General features: G+C 44.3%; 1 protein-coding gene across 1 annotated transcript in view; it reads right to left on the bottom strand.

Annotated features, from left to right (window-relative positions):
• PDZRN4 (PDZ domain containing ring finger 4) overlaps positions 1-18511 on the bottom strand; it is a 259655-nt gene extending 241144 nt beyond the window's left edge. Inside the window, exons 1-3 of the mRNA XM_054811607.1 lie at positions 17795-18511; positions 15129-15215; positions 10449-10553 (exon numbers count right to left, since the gene is read on the bottom strand). Coding sequence (XP_054667582.1) covers positions 10449-10553; positions 15129-15215; positions 17795-18478 — 876 coding nt within the window. The 5' untranslated portion in view covers positions 18479-18511. The remainder of the gene's footprint in view (positions 1-10448; positions 10554-15128; positions 15216-17794) is intronic.
• Between the last annotated feature and the right edge of the window lie 683 nt (positions 18512-19194).

The raw sequence follows: 19194 nt of genomic DNA, 5'->3' as shown, positions 1-19194 counted from the left end.
CTTTCCCCCTTCCTCCTACTCTATTTCCCAGTCTTGCTACTTGGAAAGACAAACAAATTCCTCAAAGAAGATATTATGTAAATCATATCCTGTAAATAACATCTGTAAACTTACTATGTAAATAAGCATAGCAGCCATGACTTGTTTTGTCAACAACATTTCATAACGAAAATGCCTTCCAAAATTATTTGAATGAAGAAACAGTGTTGAGTCATTCTGCACTCCTTTTCTGCAGCAGCAGCGATTCAATCAAGTTGGGTCTACATACAAAGTTGTAAAATTACATTAGATTTGCAATTTCAAGCAAGACATACATTTACTAAAATGTCTGTGTATTAGTAACAAATGTACTTAGCTTAGTATATTTGATTTCACTTAGCAGAGTCTTTGATGGTGATTTGAAGAGACCACATCTGCTCTTGCCAATTTGAAAATGAGTTTTTCTGTTACTGTATGGTTTTAAATGTTGCAGAATTTTGCATTTTGGAGAGAAGCAGTTTCCAAACAACAACCTTTTTTACATTATCACTTCAATTTTCAAAGCATTTGGAAAGCACAATGCTGTACGCGCTTCTGACTACTGTTCACAAGTTCTAAGGAGGAGCGTTCTCCTGTTCAACACACTGCTGCATTTCACAGCTCCTTAAAAATTAGGTTTTTATTTTTTAAAGAGAAGCCATGTGTGGTGGTTTTGGCTGCGATAGAGTTAATTTTCTTCCTCGTAGCTGGCATGGGGCTGTGTTTGGGATTTGTGCTGGAAACAGTGCTGGTAACCCAGGGATGGTTTCGTTCCTGCTGAGCAATGCTGACACAGAGCCAAGGCCTTTTCTGCTTCTCACCCCACCCCACCAGCGAGGAGACTGGGGGTGCACAACAAGGAGTTGGGAGGGGACACAGCCAGGACAGCTGACCCCAGCTGACCAAAGGGATATCCCATACCATATGACGTCATGCTCAGCACATAAGGGGCTGGGGGAAGAAGGAAGAAGGAAGGGACATTCTGAGTGATGGTGTTTGTCTTCCCAAGTCACCATTACGCGTGATGCAGCCCTGCTTTCCTGGAGATGGCTGAACACCTGCCTGCCCCTGGGAAGTGGGGAATGAATTCCTTGTTTTGCTTTGCTTGTGTGTGCGGCTTTTGTTTTACCTATTGAACTGTCTTCATCTCAACCCATGAGTTTTCTCACTTTTACCCTTCCAATGCTCTCCTCCATCCCACCAGGGGGGAATGAGTGAGCGGCTGTGTGGGGCTGAGTTGCCAGCTGGGGTTAAACCACGACACCATGAATAATGACTTCATTTTGAGTATTTCTGCACTGGCAGACACTAATGCCTTTTTTCACTCAGCCTCCAATTATAGAGAACAGTGATTAGCTACTCCTTACAAATATAATTAGCTGATTAAGAAAAAGGGCAGAAGAGATCAAAGCTCTTGGAGCATATACCCTTGGATTGCAACAATCAATTCAGTGATTTAAGAGGATAAAACAGTGCATTCACACAACATATGTAAGCTGTCATCTCCTCTAACTGTGAAGTTGTCTCAACCACAATAAAGAACAATCTTCATGAAAGGCTGAAGAAGACTCTTTTCACTTTCTGAAAATGCCAAGAGCTTCTGGGGTGCCAGCAGCATGTGCTGTGGGAGGCTCGGCTTCTTCACACATCCTTCAATTCTAAGCAACAAACTCAGCGTGGTCTCAGACTTTATCAGAGCTTTCCATAGCTTGGCTTATCATCAAGTATTCCCACTAGTCTTCATCATATGAGCCTCAAAGGGTTAGCTCCCTCTGATCCATCCTGAAGTGCTCTCTGAAGCTTCTGATTTTTTCTGTTCACGACATAATTAAGGAAAGTTATCAGAAAATGCCTTTCCTCCCCTAAAACCTTCTGGAGTTCACCAGGTTAGGGTACTTCAGCTCCATACCAACCATCAAGTCCACCATATGTATAAGACAGACTTGATCCAAGACCAATGATACACAATCACACCTACAGCCCAACTGTCATGGAGAATTGGCTTGTCAATGGAAGAGAAAGCACATTCTTTGGGGCTGACCCAAGACCATGTCCAGAACAAAGACCAAAGAGTAAGGGTCTTCATCACAAAACCTTGCCACTTTCAGCAACAAATATAAAGAAACATTACTATGACCTTGTCTTCCCTGACAGACGCTAACATGTAAATATGTGTGTATGTAATTATTTGAAAAATTCCTAAACAAAACACTCCCCTGCACATGTCCTTCTCTTCCTAGAAAGGGGATGAAAACAGCAGCATTTGACAGATGTTAGTCAAATTGTTTAATGCATTCTTGGAAGTGCTTATGAACAGCTCTAAAATCCCATATAAACAACAATTTCCTCCACACTGACTACCTCAGCTGCAAATAAAACTGCATTGCTCCTGCTGCTGGGTGAGATGGAAGCGTGTTGAAGTTCCATTGTTTTGCAAGGTTTACCTTAAAGCTTAAAAATATAATCATGGGGAGGAAGAGAAAGATGACATACAGCAACGACAAGCTCAAACAGGGCCTCTAAGAAGATGCTGAGTTTCAACTTGCCAAGTTGCTGATACATTGTCCCTCCGGGGTGAGATTAGACACTTTATGAAGGAGATGGGTGTGATCAGGCCTTCACACAGTGCCTAGGGATCTATGGTGCAGGGTAGCAACATCATTTATGGAATCTTGCAGGTTCTTATGTTAGTCAGCTCTTCCACAGGTTAACCAGAATCCCTCCTACCTAACAGCACCACTGACTTGTCAATTTGGCTACTGCCTCGCTCTGCAGACACAGTACAGTTATCATAGTTCTGCTCCAGTTCTGTTCCACCTTATTTCCCCAGAGTTCATGGCAGTGCATACAGATGATCCTATTCCACAGTTCAGTTACCCCTATTCCTACATCCCCTCCATTTCTTCCACACTCCCTATTTATGGGCAAGCACTGGAAAGCATTCCTGTGGAAACACAGTATTGGTGCTTCATACTTTCTAATTGTAAAGCTCAGTTTCCCCCGGTTTTCTTCTTCCTTGCATACTCTCCTTCACTCTTCCCCTTCTGCTCCTACAGCGATCCAGCTGCTGTAGAGATCCACCACAGTCAGAGCAAGACAGAAATCTCTCACTGGAAAGAGGGGGTTATGCACACTCATGTGCATGCAAGGTCCCAAAGACTTTTCTCTCATGTCTAACCTAAGTCAGCTAGACAAAGACCCAACATGGGAGGAGTAGCATAAAAATCCATTGTGAAAGATAATTTTCACCACTTCCACTTAGCTTGCTCTCTTGACTCCTTTCATGCTGGGTCACATTTCAGAAATACTCCCACACTGCTCCTCCTGCCACATCTGCCCTGTGCCCTGTTCCAGCCACTCTAGCGTCTCCTTTGCTTTGTTCACTGGGAGCCCCTTGCTGAGGGGCACAAAGGTGCAGTACAACAGCTAGCTGCACCTCACAAGAGCTATGACTCACAAGCTGGAAAGGATAATACTGCCTTATCTCTTGAACATACCAATTCTGCGCATAAGCTAGTTGGAGAGTTCATCTGGTGGTCATATTCCAACCACATGTTCGGCATTTCCACTTTTTTTAGATAAAAGCCCTGCGAGCACCCGTATTTCCACAAAAACAATGTAGCATTATACTTGCACGCATGCCTGGCTCGTCTGTGAGAACAAGCCCAAAAGAACACAGCTGGGAAACCCTCCTACAGGCATGTGCCTCCCTAGAGCTGGGTCCACAGCAAGTTCTCAGCAGGCAGAAACTACTCAATTTATACTTCAGATTAAAAAAAAAAAAAAAATCACCTTTTAAAAGCCAAGGCATTTTAGAGTTTTTCAAGAGGCTGCTTTACACAAGCACCAAAATAATGTTTTGATTGTTTATGAACATAAGACTTTATTCAATCAACTAAGGGATCAAATAGTGGATTTCTGATCACAAAACACTAAGTCATGATTCACTATTACTCTATTAACACCAAGTTCTCCACTTCTTAAACACTGTTTTGTTTGATTTTTCCCTTTTCTTTAGGATACAAAGTATTTTATGAAATCTTATTAAGACTTTCAAGAAAACATTACGTACAGAAGTGTAGCTATTTCAGTTGTCCAGTCTCTAATATATTTTACCACAAACATACAGAAATCTTAGGTCACGTGCAAACAAAAGTCTCTTGTTCTTTTTAAAACATAGACAGTAAAATGCTGGAATTTTAAGTGCTTTCTCAAGGAACATAACCTGGTTTCCTAAACACAACATTTGCACTTTAGTTCAGTGGATAGAGAGGAACACAGGCACCTCTAAAGACCTATAGCGAGAGCAGTCAAATTTAGGCTACTGGTATTTGAGAACTCAGGCAATGAAGGACAAAATACAGACATTCCAGGATGCCCACAGTGAGATGTCAACTTCTAGCACAGACAGCACATTGAACTCCACAAGTTCCTCCACCTACATGAGATCCAGCCTACGCAGCCTTCTGACAGTGGGCATCAGCAGCAGTGACCACCTTTTAGATATCACAGCAGCTAGAACAAAGACCAGGAGGAGGAAAACCCCAGCTACTGGTATTTATTCAGTCATGAAACCCCATCTTTCCTATCTAGGAAAGTATCCTAGCTAGGGGACATCCTGGTTAACAGCACTTGCTACCTCCCCTCTCAAAGTCAAGACACTATGAAGTCAGAAACGCAAGTATCATTCAAGAAAGTGTCATGTAAGACAAAAAACTGTGCAAGAAAGAGGGAAACTCTCATGCACTGGCACAAGCACTTACCTGGAAAAGGGCAGGACCAGTATTCCAGATACAGCTCCCTGGAACCAGCATCTATTTCACAGTAGATTATCACTGGATAATCCTGACTCTCAAATGCCCGCTGGCACCTAGCTCAGTTTGAAGAGGATGAGTGGAGGCTGGTCTCACATTGGATAGCCTCTGCCCTAGTAACAAGGGCAATTACCTGGATAAGTAAGCTCAGTCCTCGGCAGGCAGGGCAGAGCCCACAATCCAGCTCTCCCCTTTCTTAGAGAAGTACTCTAAGACCTTCCGTTAAGTAAAAATGTCAGTGGGGGGCAGTAGCTCCTATTCCAATGAAGTTATGTACAGATTGGTCACACCTGACTGAAAAAGACAGATGAAAGAACTCGGATGTCCAAAAACCTGTATCTCAACCAGGGACAGGTGAAAAGAGGCTACTGGCATTTCTAAGCCTACAGTATAACTAATTTCTTATGCCAGGGATCTTTCAGGCTAATTAGGAGTTATCTAATGAATGCAGGTGCCAGATCTGGTTACCTGCAACATAACATTATGAATTGTTAAGGATTTAAGAGAACTTAATATACATACCTAAGGCTACTATGGGCATATTTAGATACACTGAAATCCACAGTACTAAAATTAGCTATGTATATATATAAAGTTTCCTCAGTTACCACCCAGATCTCACTGGCCACATCACGTGCAGGTTTGGTTCAAAGCCATTCCAAATCTACTAGCTCTGATCCCAGCAAGACAGTTTTTAAGCTCACTACTTCTACAGACATAATCTGACAGTGGAGAATCTTAGCCAAATAAACATGAACTGGTATCAAAGATTTTGCTTGAGCAACATAGTGAGTGTAATGACAGAAACATGCAGAAGATAAAACATCACAAGGCTGACACACAGCACAGTCAGCAGTCTGGCAATAGTTAAAAAAGTTTCTGTGTAGGCGCTTTGCAGATGTAAGTTACTTCTGCCAGGATAAGCCTCAAGACTTCATCTTTATTGAAACTGGCTTTGCTGACATGCGCTTGAAAGCCATTGTGTGTGTACTCTCCAAAAAAGTGAAAAGAACAAAGGGAAACATGGAATAAGGGATGAAGTCTTATTTATTATATACTCATGGAGCTCAGGCTGCATAAACACAATACATAGTTATGATGCTTATGCATCCATCTCATTTTTCAAAAAGACTTACAGATCCCAGACTAAAAATGTTTTTCTTTCCCCTCTTCTCCATCGTGCCTGCTTCTCAGCCATCAAATTAATGAGAATCAACTGACTAAAATGCAGAAGGGCCAATATTCTCATTTCACTTGAGAGTAAAAGAACAGAAGCCTTTGCCTTGCAGTGCAAGGAACAGAAAAATACTTGAGCCTTCCAGATGATGATGTGCTTACAGTTCCTCACATGAATATTTTGGTCTTTAGCCTAAGCTTTTTACTTGCACACAAGGTTTTTCACTGCTGTTTTGTTATTTGGCAAACCTACTACAGAAGGTTGAGCCACCACTCTAGCCCTTTGTCTCTTAGGCAATGTGAATTAACAGTAGCTCTTTTTCCTCAAATTGATGAAATACTGCTGTTAAAAAAAAAAAAAAAAAGAAAAAATTCAGGAATTCCATCTGGATTGCAAATTCTGTCCTGGTCATGTATTTTATGTACAACACTGAAGTGAAAAGATCAAATCAGCATATCCCACTTTATAATACAATGTCATTTTGCAAGACACTGTGACTTACAGAATGAAAGAGGACTTCAGAAAATCAGTCACTGTTTTTTTTCTGAAGTTGGGCTCAAAACCAGAGGAGATGACATATCAATTTCCACAAAATTTAATATTATACAAAGAAAAAACAGCCCAAAACAAGTATAAAGAACTAGTTCTGAATGACTTGTTAACTAAGCATTACCTAGTGTACTTGGAGCTCTGGCCAATGTGGTGCCATTCTTACCTGAAGTTGAATTGATTGCAAACTAAAAGAGTTAAATTTTCCTCCATACAGAAACAGCTACTTCTAGTGTTACTGCTCAGAACTATAAATATGTATAAAAAAAGCAGCAGGTAAAATACTTCTGTGCATCACGAACATTGCCAAGGATCATAGCTGTTTTATACTGCCTTGAGAAGGCTATTAGCACTAGCAAAGATGAGCAGTGAAGTTATTCAGGAGGAAAGATTTCCATGAAGTGAGGGGGAGAAGAAATGATGAATAGCTGTGTAACTGTGATCCATTCTAAACATACTTTATATTTTTTCCCAGCAGAAACTAGAATTTTTTGAACCAGCACAAACTAATAGATAGTCCTGTGCGTGGCTTGTTGCCTCTCTCCTCCTCTCAGGATTCACAGACAGGGTGGAAAGGAAGACAGAGATCCAAAAGTTAGAGTTCTGGTGGCTTTATACCACTGCTCATATCCAAAGCTTTCATGTTGGGAGCCACAGATATCAATGCTGCATCTAGTTTTATGACATGCTTTTTATAGCATGTGATTGGTGTTTAGTCCTGGAACACATGCTGCACTGTTTCAGGGTGCTAGATTTTTGGATAAAAACTTTTGAAAGCAGCAAAAGATCGTGACATCTGGAGGAACCTGCTACATAGAAGGAATTAATGAGGAAGAGTTTCTCCTTGATGAACAAATAACGATCATTTTTGGCTTGTAATGAGATTCCTGAAAGTCAACACTGCCAAAGTGCTGCTTGTGCACATCACTGTCCCAGGCCAACTTTACACTGCATAAACAAGCAAGTCTCGTCTCACAGAGGAGTTAACCTTGAATAAAGAGGGTAAATGTTTGCCTGTAATCTTCTCTTCCTCAGCAGAACAGTGACAATGATCAGTGACAGTAGCCTGTGAAGAGCTGCAGCCCCTTGACACAGGGTACATGGGGCTGTCACCCTTCACCTCTCCCTGTCACCCTCACCTACCACCACCCCGCCAGCCCACAGGCATCTCTTCAAGTTTTCAGGTCCTCAAGCACAAATATTGTCACCTGAGAGTGCTTGCCCACGTGAACAACAGCATTTTTCAGATGAAAGAGTCAAAGAGGCTCTATCGCCCATACTCTGGGCACATTGATCTCAAAAATCTCCAGGAAGGAACTCAAGTCACTTGTATGGAATTTTTACATTTAGAATAAATACCTTAATAAAGAAATCTGATTTCTCTCCTTTCAAATACTGTAACAATTGTTTGGCAAAGTTGCTGCCACAGATAATGAGTTATATGAAGTAAAAGGCAGCAGTACTTATATCTGCCAGCCTCGGCTCATGATTCCAGCTGCCAATGCCATAGGACTGTGAAATCCATTTGCTGCGCTAGGTTACCCACGAGACGGTCATCTGAAATGTGCACGACTCACTGTCGTCAACCACGTGCAGTTAACATTTGTTAAACATCTGATAAAGCACTGAAACAAATTACCTTCTTTATTTAGCAACACGCCTTGAGAACAGATTTTCTCCTGATTTAATGGGATCGGTCTGTCCATTATGCCATTAGCTATGCACTGCTAGAAACACCCTGGGCATCACATTGCCAAACAACTGCCTGAAGCTATTAAAGGCTCTTCGAACAACATCGGTTCCTTCTGCTCTTGATTACTGAAAAATGGTCTCACAAAATATCACCCATTAGATCAGATCACCAAACGAGTGAAAAGCAAGCAATAATAAGAAGTCCCACTTCCTATCAACTTTTCACCAAAGCCCATATTCTGTGTATCTGCCAACATTTTTGAACAGTTACACCATCCGACTTACTTCCTTGCAGCAGAAGCTTTCATATTGATCTTTCGCAACAAACTGCAGCAGTGCTGGCAAGGGCGTCCTGGTGCAAGAAGACATTGATAGCTATGTATGGGCAAGGAAAAATTCAACTGCTTCCTAGATCTAGCATGAAGGAATACTTACTTATTTGCATTTCATTTAGAAAGTCTTAATGTTACCGTTTCTCCTTCTCTTTTTATTTTAGGCTAACAAATTTTGAAATACTGAAACATTTAGTAGAATATTTCGCCTAACCCTGAACATTTTTATATGCTTGCCTGAATACAAAAAATATATATACAAAGCTGTATATTGCACATTGTATACTAATATGGTGAAAATGGTGCTCCATTCAGAGCTGTATGAATACTTACAGTAGATTTGATCTATAATTTCTCACAGAACTGAAATCTGTACGTTCTCAGTACCAATTTAAATATCAGTATGATTTTACGCAGCCAGAATTTTTCAACAAATAAAATTGTGGTGGCATTTTGAGAAATGACCTCACGTCTAATAAATGCTGCTTTCTGACTTTATTCTTCCTTCATCCAAAACCACTCCATTTTGTCTTAAAAGTCAACGTACTATAAAAAACCCCAGTAAAATAAAGCAGGAAGTGTTGAGCAAATGCATAAAACTATATAGCTGGTCAGTCTATAGAATATAGGACATGGTAGGTGAAATAGTAATGTCAGAAGAAAATAGATTTTTTCAGCGTAGGGCTGCTGTTACAAAAAAAATGGATGCAAAAGCTTTTTCTCTATCTTGGGGAGATAAGAGTTATGTTGCAAGTTGAGTTCTGCTCAACCAGCTTGGTTTCTACTAGAGATGTATGTATCTGCCAGCTAAGAGCATAAGCTTTCTTTTCCATGAAAATATAATAATTTAGTATCACGCACTGCTCTAGGCTCCCAACATTAAGAGCAATGCCAGCATTCAAACACTCTTGGCTTACATGTCTCATCCTTAACAGCAAAATAACGCAAGGAGCCTGCAGCAGCACTCTGCGTTTGTCTCCCAATCCACTTGTCTGGTGTGTTTTTGTTCGAAACCCCATCCAACTGGCAAGTTCACACCATGCTTCTCAGCCTCCCCGAAACCCAAGGCTGGAGTGATGTATCCTAAACAAACCTAGCAGCTACTGGTACGTGCTGTCGCTCGGAGACTTGTATTAGAGCGGCGATGTGAAATGCCGTTTTGACAGCACTGTAAGGAGTCTACTTCAGTGACTGTTCCCTTGACACCTCTTAGAGAGCTAATTACAGTTACAGAGGAAGGTTAGCAACAACCTCAGTGATTTTTTTGTTTTTAAATCACAATTATTTTATGGGAAAACAAACCTGCATACAACACAGGAACAGACTTTAAAATTTCCATGTTGGCATATTACATGACTGGGAAAGAGCTATACAGGTCCTGGTGAGAACAACAGATTATCTCCTTCTGATCATACAGCAAAAAGTATTCTCTAATTGCTTACGAAGTTTCACAGCACTACCTACCAGCACAGCTTCTCCGCAGCGTCCTCGAATCACAACAGTAATACCCCCTACGCAGGGCAAAACCAATTTCACTAAACATGTGAATAACCATAGAGTCATTTGCCTTTTTTCACAAGTTAATGAAAAGAAATACAAAATGCCTCGCTTGCTTGCTAGTTCAGTGGCTGCACCTTTGCCTCCCTTAAATCAGCTTAATCCTGAGATCAATACTTTTATTAGCTGGAAAAATTCATCATGCGTCTTCACATCTGAGAAATGTTCGAGCAGCTCGGTGTGCAAGAATCATGTTTAGACACAGCAAAAGAGGAAAATTACAACCTACTTAGTGTAAAAACCACCAAATCCTTGATTAACCTGATAATATAACAGACTAATCCACTGGTGGGTTTTTTTTTTCCTTACCTCAATAATCTTGTCATGAATTTTCAGGCCTTCTGCTTTATCTGCAGGTCCATTTTCCAAAATCTTTGACACATAAATTCCCTCAGCAGATTCCTCCTGTTTGTTCTGTACCAGGAGACAGGGAAGTTGCAAAAAGGGCCACATTAGTACAAGAAATGAGACAGTAGTAAAATCAGCAGCAATGAAAAATGCAAATCCACCTGAAATATGCAGCTCACTTTTCTAGCTAAGAATTAAGCTCCTTGGGATTTTTTTTTTTAAACTTGCTTAGTGCAAACTAGTCATTAATCAAAAGGACAGAATTAATGAACTATTCCAGCATGTTTTATAAGAGTAACCATTTACTTCTGGTTATTTTAGTCTAAATGAGACACAGAGTACAATGGCAATCAGATCCCAGCTAAAATATTTAAAGCAGACCTTAAACTTCACAGCAGACAGTGGTTAGTACATAAATGCACAGAGGACGTGTGCTGGTTTTGGCTGGGATAGAGTTAATTTTCTTCATAGTAGCTGGTTTGGGATTTGTGCTGAAAACAGTGCTGGTAACCCAGGGATGGTTTCGTTCCTGCTGAGCAGTGCTGACACAGAGCCAAGGCCTTTTCTGCTCCTCACCCCACCCCACCAGCAAGGAGGCTGGGGGTGCACAACAAGGAGTTGGGAGGGGACACAGCCGGGACAGCTGACCCCAACTGACATTCCATATCATATCTCATCACTCTCAGCACATAAAGCTGGGGGAAGAAGGAGGAAAGGGGGTGATGTTCTGAGTGATGGTGTTTGCCTTCCCAAGTCACCATCACCTGTGATGGAGCCCTGCTTTCCTGGAGATGGCTGAACACCTGCCTGCCCATGGGAAGTGGTGAATGAATTCCTTGTTTTGCTTTGCTTGTGTGCGCGGCTTTTGCTTTTCCTAGTAAACTGTCTTTATCTCAACCCACGAGTTTTCTCACTTTTACCCTTCCAATTCTCTTCCCCATCCCACTGGAGGTGGGAACGAGTGAGCGGCTGTGTGGGGCTGAGTTGCTGACTGGGGTTAAACCACGACAGGAAGATGCTCATAAAAACAGATGCAGAAGTGTTTCTCTCAGGAGGGAAAGGGCTCCTGCAGCACTGCTGCTTGTAAACTTTTTTTCTGCATTTGAAAATAAAGCTCCAAGGAACAAAGTGACATTAGTTAGCTGGCATGTAACAGTGATAGGATTTGGTTGGAATTGGTTAACCTGATAAATCCTATTCACATGGGAGATTGAGAACTTGCTCAACTGTGAAATTCATGCAGATCAGCTGGGGACAAAAGGAGAACTCACTTCCAGCTGATCTCTACATGTTGCTAAGTAGAACTCACATGAAAGTCAAATTTAGAGCAGGTAAATTATCTACCACAGCTGGAATTACATACCTAATGTTGTTGCACATGATAAAATTACTTCATTCCATTGCATGATGATTTAAAATAGTTTTTTAAAAGTACACTTTAAAATCATTATTAATAAGGGAATAATGCCAAGCAGACAGAGCCTACTTAAAATATTTTTAAGTATTTATACAAATAACAACCTCGATAGCAATAAATGAAGGAATCTCTTTCCAGATTATTTATGCTTTGGATAGCAGTTTATATGATGCTTATTTTCCTTCTGTGGCTCGTGAATCCCTGACCGAAAGCATGATTCATATGTGTACAGGTTTCTAGCTCTAGGAACTATACACTCACGGGGAAAATGGTTTATAATTTTTTCTATTAAGAAAATTATAAAGCCATAACAGAAAATGGAGCCACTGTAAAACATGCTTTACAGTATGAGGCAACTGGCCCATGGAGACTCAACCCAGGTAGATTTCAGGTTACAAATATTTGTTCAACACGTTATTAGTCAGACTATGATTTCACAAACTCCTAATCTTTTTCCTTTGTCACAGAGACTCGTAGGTGTCAGGTAAGAAGCAAAAGGGAAACTTATTAACAGTTCCAGCAATATTATGAAATGATGAACAAACAGACCTCCACTGAGTTCCCATATAAGCAGTCAGAAATGAAACTCGGATAAAAGAAGCATAATAGCCATTAACCAAAATGCACGAAGGACGGGGTTTAGGTGTTTTTTAAGAAAACAGAAGGCTAGATTACAGTACCTTTGCCCACATAAAATTGTTATTTTTTTCCATAAGAATTTCCATAAGAAATTTCACTGGCTTTTTCAAGAGTAATGTATGACCCGGTAAGAAACAGGAGATTTCAGCCTGGCTTGTGGTCCCCGTTGGCAGCACGTGTGGGTATCCACCAGTGCTGAGAGGAGAGCGCAGCAGGCAGCACACCGAGCTCCGGCACCTCGTCACACAGCCCACCGGCTGCGTGGCAGGGGATGGAGGGGAGCTACGGAGATGATGGGTTTACCCAGCTGACCTTTAGCTGAGTCTGCCGGTGACTGCAGGAGCCCTGAGCCATGCCCAGGGCATGCACCTCCCTCCAGCCTAGCTTTGCCGTGGTGTCCCTGGGGGGCACAGCCTCCACAGCCTGCTCCATGGGACAGTCCTCCCAGCTGCAGCCCAGGACAAAAGTGGGAATCAAAGCAGCCTTTCTCCATTAGAATAATGCATCGCCTTCCAGAAACACATACTTATGTGAAATGAGTGCTTTCCTGACAAAATAAAAGACAAGTTTGTGCTAAGTCGTTCCCTTCCTCTCCTCCTCCCTCCAGGTAGAAGGTGAGCAGTGGGGAAGCCTATTATGGATTGAAATGAAACACAGCCAACGGAAAGTATGTATGTACGTACGTTCCCCAAGTCACCAAGAGTCACCTGCTTTCCAATGGGAAAAACCTGCATTGTATTTATCAAACACAAATAACGTGTGGTGAAGGAACACCTTCCCACGTAGATGACTAATATAATGGCACCAATGTTCTGCTCTTCTGCTGCAAGAGCCAACGCTTCACCCAAGGGCACTTTTTCCCTGAACAACCTGAATGTACAGATCGCCTTCATGACCTCTTTTTGTCTTGTTACCAAACAATACTGTTCCAGTATTTAAGTTTTTGAGCAGACTTTTTTATTTTCATTATTTGAATCAACCCAGTCCTTTTTTCCTGTTATATCCTTGGGCTTCAGATATGTCGAGCGAGACCTTAAATTGATATCTGGGAACTGCCAATCAAACATCTGCGGTATTCACAGTTGTCACAAGGAGAACAAAACAAAACCGAAGTTCTGAATTAAACTTCAAAGACTCAGAAACCCCTGAGAGACAGCTCTGCCTCACAGCTCCATCAATTTCTCTGTCTCCAACTATCAGCGTTAATGGAAGACCACAATCACTTCCTTCTCTCCGGTCAGCAGTTCTCTCCACAAACAGTGCTAAGAACCTTCATATATTTATCATTTACTCCTTAAACTCCCAGAATATTCATTCGGAAAGCCTAACAGTTTCTAATATAAAAAAATGTTCCAGTGTGCACTGTCAGCACGTAAGGACTTCAGAGAATCTCAGCTGCCATCCCAAGAAAGCTGAACACCACACTCCCTTTTCCCTGCAGTTTTCGTGCAGCTGTAAATAACAGAAGTCACGCTGCAATCCAAACTAAAGATTGTCTGGACTTTGATACTGGTATACTCAAAATATGGATATAATCAGAGCGCATGTATTTTATCTTATAGCCACCTGTTGTCTCATCCTTCCACTAGAAAATTTAAGAAACTCTTGCTTTGGATTAACAGCACCAAATATGCTAACTGCTGGTCTTCATATTTACCCACAGGGAACAGTAATTCTGCAGCACAGTGAACTTCTTAGGTTAATGAGAACAGACTGTTTGGCACCGCTAAATATAGCTTTAGAGCAGAAGATTGCCAAACTAATATACGGGGTCCCGTTCCCCTCCTCAATATTAGTAGGAGGTTACAATTCTCCCACTTAACAAGAACCTGATCAGTGCATAATTATTACCAAGCCGTTTTAATCAACTATTAATTTTCCAGTTTAACAGGTTTCTTTACCCTTCATATGTAATGACAGTCCTGATTAGTGCTCTTGGAAGGATGAAGTAAAAAAAAAAAAAAAAGCACATTCTTATGCATATTCTAGGGAGGAATAGTGATTCTTATGCATATTCTATGGTTTCCAGTGAACCTTCTAAACCTAGACTGATGAGACTAGATTGATTTAAGATGCAAGATCGACGAAAACTCTGTTTCAGTTCACTAAGAAAGAAAAATTGAAAGCAGGCATGTGAGAGCAGGACATGTGCTTAAACTATCTGAGCTACAGAAGCAGATTTTCATCTCTCCTTCAAATGGAAAAAAAAAAAAAAAAAAGCAAGCTGCTTCCAAAAATTCCAATGGCTTAATCCTGCAACAATGACTCTTATAAGTAGTCCCAGAGATTTCCATTGAACAGTTTGCATGAATACATATTACTCACATGGGAACTGAGTGCAGATCAGCCTAAAGTTTTAAAGCAAAAACAATGGGAACACCTTTCCTGAAAAAGTGAATAATCCAATTCTCACAAGATTATGTCTTCAAAACAGTGACTCTAATTACACCTGATAATATGCAGTTCTTCTACCTACGGAGCTGATTCCATATCTACTGTCATCAAAAGTAACTCTTTTATTACTAACAGTGTATACAGTAACAGAAAGTATGATCAAAATAAACTAGAGTTATTTTTCTTGTTACCTGATTGGGTCGTCCTCCTACAATATTGAATCCCAAAGTATCATTTTCTCGGTGTAACATGATGGTTAATGGTTTGGGTTCTCCTCCCTAAGAAGCAAGAGGTGAAATACTGTTAAACAACACAGTCTCAAAAAGACGATCTTAAGTGAAAGCACTAACGTACAAAAGATTTTTAGCTGGAGAACAGGTAAGATTAAGCTTAAAGGAAAATTAGGCTGAAAAGATAACAGAAGACTTTGCACTGGAAAAAAAAACCAAAGGAAAAGTCACGCATCACTGAAAAGTAACAGGTAACACCTGATTATCGTCAGTGCTGAATATCTTTAGTGCTGAACAGGAAAAAGTGCAGGCTTTTGGTGGGAGAAATGCTCAGCACAACTGAAAAAAGTCAGAGCTCCAAATGTCTGGAAGTCTCTAAAAAAATTACATCCCTGTGTGTGTCAACATTACAGATATTAAAGATATAGGTTAAAATATATAACATTATAATTTTCAGACCCCAAAGTCATATCAGTACACATTTCATAGCAACTTTCAGGGAAGATACACACAGAAAATGAAAACAAACTCTTCATCCCAACCTTTCACCTCTCTCCCCAAAAGAAAGAATCCAAAACCATGTCTGTAAAAAAGTGGTTTTTTCTAAACAAGGATTAAAATATAAAGCAAACATTCAAAACCAGTGATGGAGTCAAAGTAAAAAATGAAAAATAGAAAGAAACTTTTTCCTTCTGTGGAACAGGTAAGTAATTTTCTAAAAAAACCCAAAAAAAAGCAAAAAAACATTTGGAGGTGTTAGCACAGCAAGTTAGCTTATTGCACCTTGTTCGCTTATGATAATTGGTACATTTCAGGAGCTGTATTCCCCACAAAAAAATTTGTATTCATCCAACACTGTTAGGTGTTTGTGTTTGCCAGTGTCTATAAATTAGGTGATTAATATAAATTTGACACCTGAATAACGTATACCTTTCTAAACATTAAAAACGTCACGATGCTGAAGCCTATATTTTATTAACTGTGACAGTGAAATGTTTTATTGCCGGACGGTACATTTGATTTTAATGAAGTACATTTTTACTTTATTGATAGTTTTTCTTCCAAATGCCTGTTTTATGCATCCCCCTGGCCTCATCGGTAAGAGAGTCCCGAGCGGCAGTACATACAGCAACACCTACTGGCAGCGCTCAGAAACGGCAGATGCTCCGCCGCTGCCCAGGAGTGATGCCTCCTCGCCTATCCCCACACCTCCTGCCAACTGCTTACCGAACCCCCAAATATCCCTCCTCCCTTCTACAGCCACTGCTTTTCTCGCACACCCCATACTCCTTAACCGTCGCTGCTGCCCCCCTTCGTATGACCTCATCCCATCTGCCAAGAGATGAAGCAGATGTATGAGCACACCTCCCAGAGCCAGCAACCTGAAAACCTCATGGAATAGCTAACCAAAGGAATTTTAAAAAAAAAAAAAAAGAGAAAAAGATTAAATATTCAAGTTTCCAAACACAAAATTTCTCAGTGCCACGGAAACCCATGTGTCTAGGCACAGGCACGCAGGTGTCCTGTGAACGATGTCCCCTTTCCCTTCTCCCATGCAGCAGTCAGATGCCCAGCACACTACGATGCTTCAGGGCTGAGTTTGGCTGCTCAGACCTTTTCCACTTGGGAATTTGCTTCCCAAGGGTCTGTGAAGATTTGGATAAAAAGGAAAATTCTTTGCATTAAAACACTGCTTGCCACAGCTGAAACCAGCAGTGCCAGAGCCTGCACAGTGATCTTCCAGCGAGCAGTTAATGCTCAAAAAAAAAAAAAAAAATCAACCCCCTTACAGCGAGTTAAGCCAGCTCACCAGTACTCTCGGATGGTTTATTTAGCCTAAAGGAAGCGAGTGGCTATCAGAGCAATGTCATCAGACCCGAGAGGAGAGCCAAGCACTGCACAGGTCTCTGCTATCAACAGCGTCAACTGTTACTCATTTCTACCAAAGGAGAGAGACTTTGCTGTCCTTTCACCATCGTTTCCAAAGTTTACAAGAATGTTACGCTCCGAGAAGACAACTTCTCGGTTGCTCAAGTAACAGTTAAAAGCCAGCTCCATGCCCCTGAGCTTCTGCCAGTCCCAGCTGGAGCAAACTGAGCAGCAACAGCAGCCGGGTCCCTGCGAGGCGGGGAGGCCTGATGCGGACACCCTGCCCGGAGCAACCGGGACCCGTTTGCCGCCTGCCAGCCGAAGAGAGAAACCCTCTCCCCCTCCAGCCCGCTCCCCACCCTCTCCGGCCAAGCAAGCGACGAGCCGCGCTCGGCCACCGCCGCAGCCAGGCACCGCTGGTCTCACCACCGCCCCGGTTTTCGGGCGCCGAAGGGCGCCGAAGAGGGACCGACAAGAAGCGCGTCCGCGGTCGGGGCTGGTGGCTCCATCTCCCCGGGGGCGGCGAAGGACGGGCAGAAGCGGCTGGCACCGCCGGGGGGATGCGCGGGGGGGATCGGGCTGGGTCCCGGCGCGGACTTGGTGGGTGTCTGCCGGCCCCCCCCGGGGACAGCGCTCACACCGTCACCTCGGCCGGTCGCTCATAAGTCGGGCAGGGCAAAAGCAGGTCCGGGGAGAGCATCGCTGGAGCGGAGCAGGCCGGGACGTGCTGCCCCGCTGGTCTCTGCGGCCGCACTCACCTTGCCGGGCTGGCTGCCCGCCAGGTCCCGGGTGATGCTGCTGATGTGGCTCATGTACTGGCCGAACTTCGCCTGGTACCGCCGCGCCGTCAGCTGCACCTCGCTCTGCAGCGCCGAGAGCTGCGCCAGCAGCGACTTCTCCCTCCTGCTCCAGCGCAGGGCCTCCTTCTTCAGCTCGGGACCCGGCTCCGGGCTGCCACCGCCCCGCAGCGCCCGCAGGCAGCGGTGTCCGCCGCCCGCCCGCGGCCGCGGGGGCGCCCCCGGCGCGGACCGCCGCGGCTGCCCCGCGGAGCCGCCCCCCGAGCGGCCGGGGGGGGGGCCACCCCGCGGCTCCGGCTCGGCGGGGTCGGGCGGCGGCGGCGGTCCGTAGCGGCACGCCGCGAGGTGGGCGGGCAGCTCTCGCAGCCGCACGGTGCGGCCGCAGCCCCGCGGGCTGTAGTCGCACTTGACCTCCAGCTTCTGGACGAGGCTGCGGAGGGGCAGGACGGGGCGCAGCTCGGTGGCCGCCAGCGGCTGGCAGCGCAGCGGGCAGCGCCGCCGCCGCGCCGCCCAGGGCAGCAGGCAGCCGGCGCAGAAGACGTGCCCGCACGGCGTGGACAGCGGCTCCTCCAGCACCCGCCCGCACAGCTTGCACTGCAGCTCCGCCGCCACCGGCGCCGCGAAGCGCGACGGGTCGAAGCCCATGGCGCGGCCGGGGACCGCGAAACTTTCGGCGCCGCGGCCCCGGCCCGGCCCCGGCGGCGCTGGAGCCGCTCCCGGCGGGCGGGCGGGCGGCGGCGGCGAGGGGCGGGCGGAGGAGCGGGGCCGCGCCGGGGGAGGCGGGCGGCAGCGCCGAGCTGGAGTTCCCAGCGGCTCCCCCCCACCCTCCCGCATTAACTCCCTCTCCCCGGCGCTACCGCCCCACGCCCAGCCCCGGCACCACCTCCGCCCTCCCGGGGCATCCTCGCTACGCGGCGGGGCGAGACGCGGGGCTCCGCCGCAGCCCGAGCTGCTGCCCGTCCCAGGCTGCGCCCAGCGCCGTCCCCCGTGCGGGCACTGTCCCGGCGGCCGAGCTGTGGCCCCGGCAGGTCACCCGAGGTTGGGTTGTGGTCCTGGGCGTAGGAAGTTGACAGACTGCAAAGCAGCGAGTCGCTTAGGCTCTTTTGCTGCTGCACATACGTGCCGGTAAACAACGCAGGCGTGTGAGTATGCCTATTTCTCCCTAAAGGGCTTGCTCCCCTCTTGTGCTCCTGTTTCGGGATATCCGTCAGGGCACAGAAAGCTGAAGTCCCTAGTACTAGTGCTCTCTTTGTTGCTGCACCAGAAAAAATAATACAGTCAGGATAAGAAAAATTCTTGTTGAGCTCCCTTAAACAACAACATGTGTATAAACACTTCCGTTTGAAGAAAAGCAAAAACAC

This window comes from Grus americana, chromosome 1 (genome assembly GCF_028858705.1).
Source record: "Grus americana isolate bGruAme1 chromosome 1, bGruAme1.mat, whole genome shotgun sequence".
In the NCBI taxonomy this organism is placed as follows: domain Eukaryota; kingdom Metazoa; phylum Chordata; class Aves; order Gruiformes; family Gruidae; genus Grus; species Grus americana.
The sequence above is the reverse complement of the archived record's forward strand: the minus strand, read 5'-3'. Positions and strand labels throughout refer to the sequence as shown.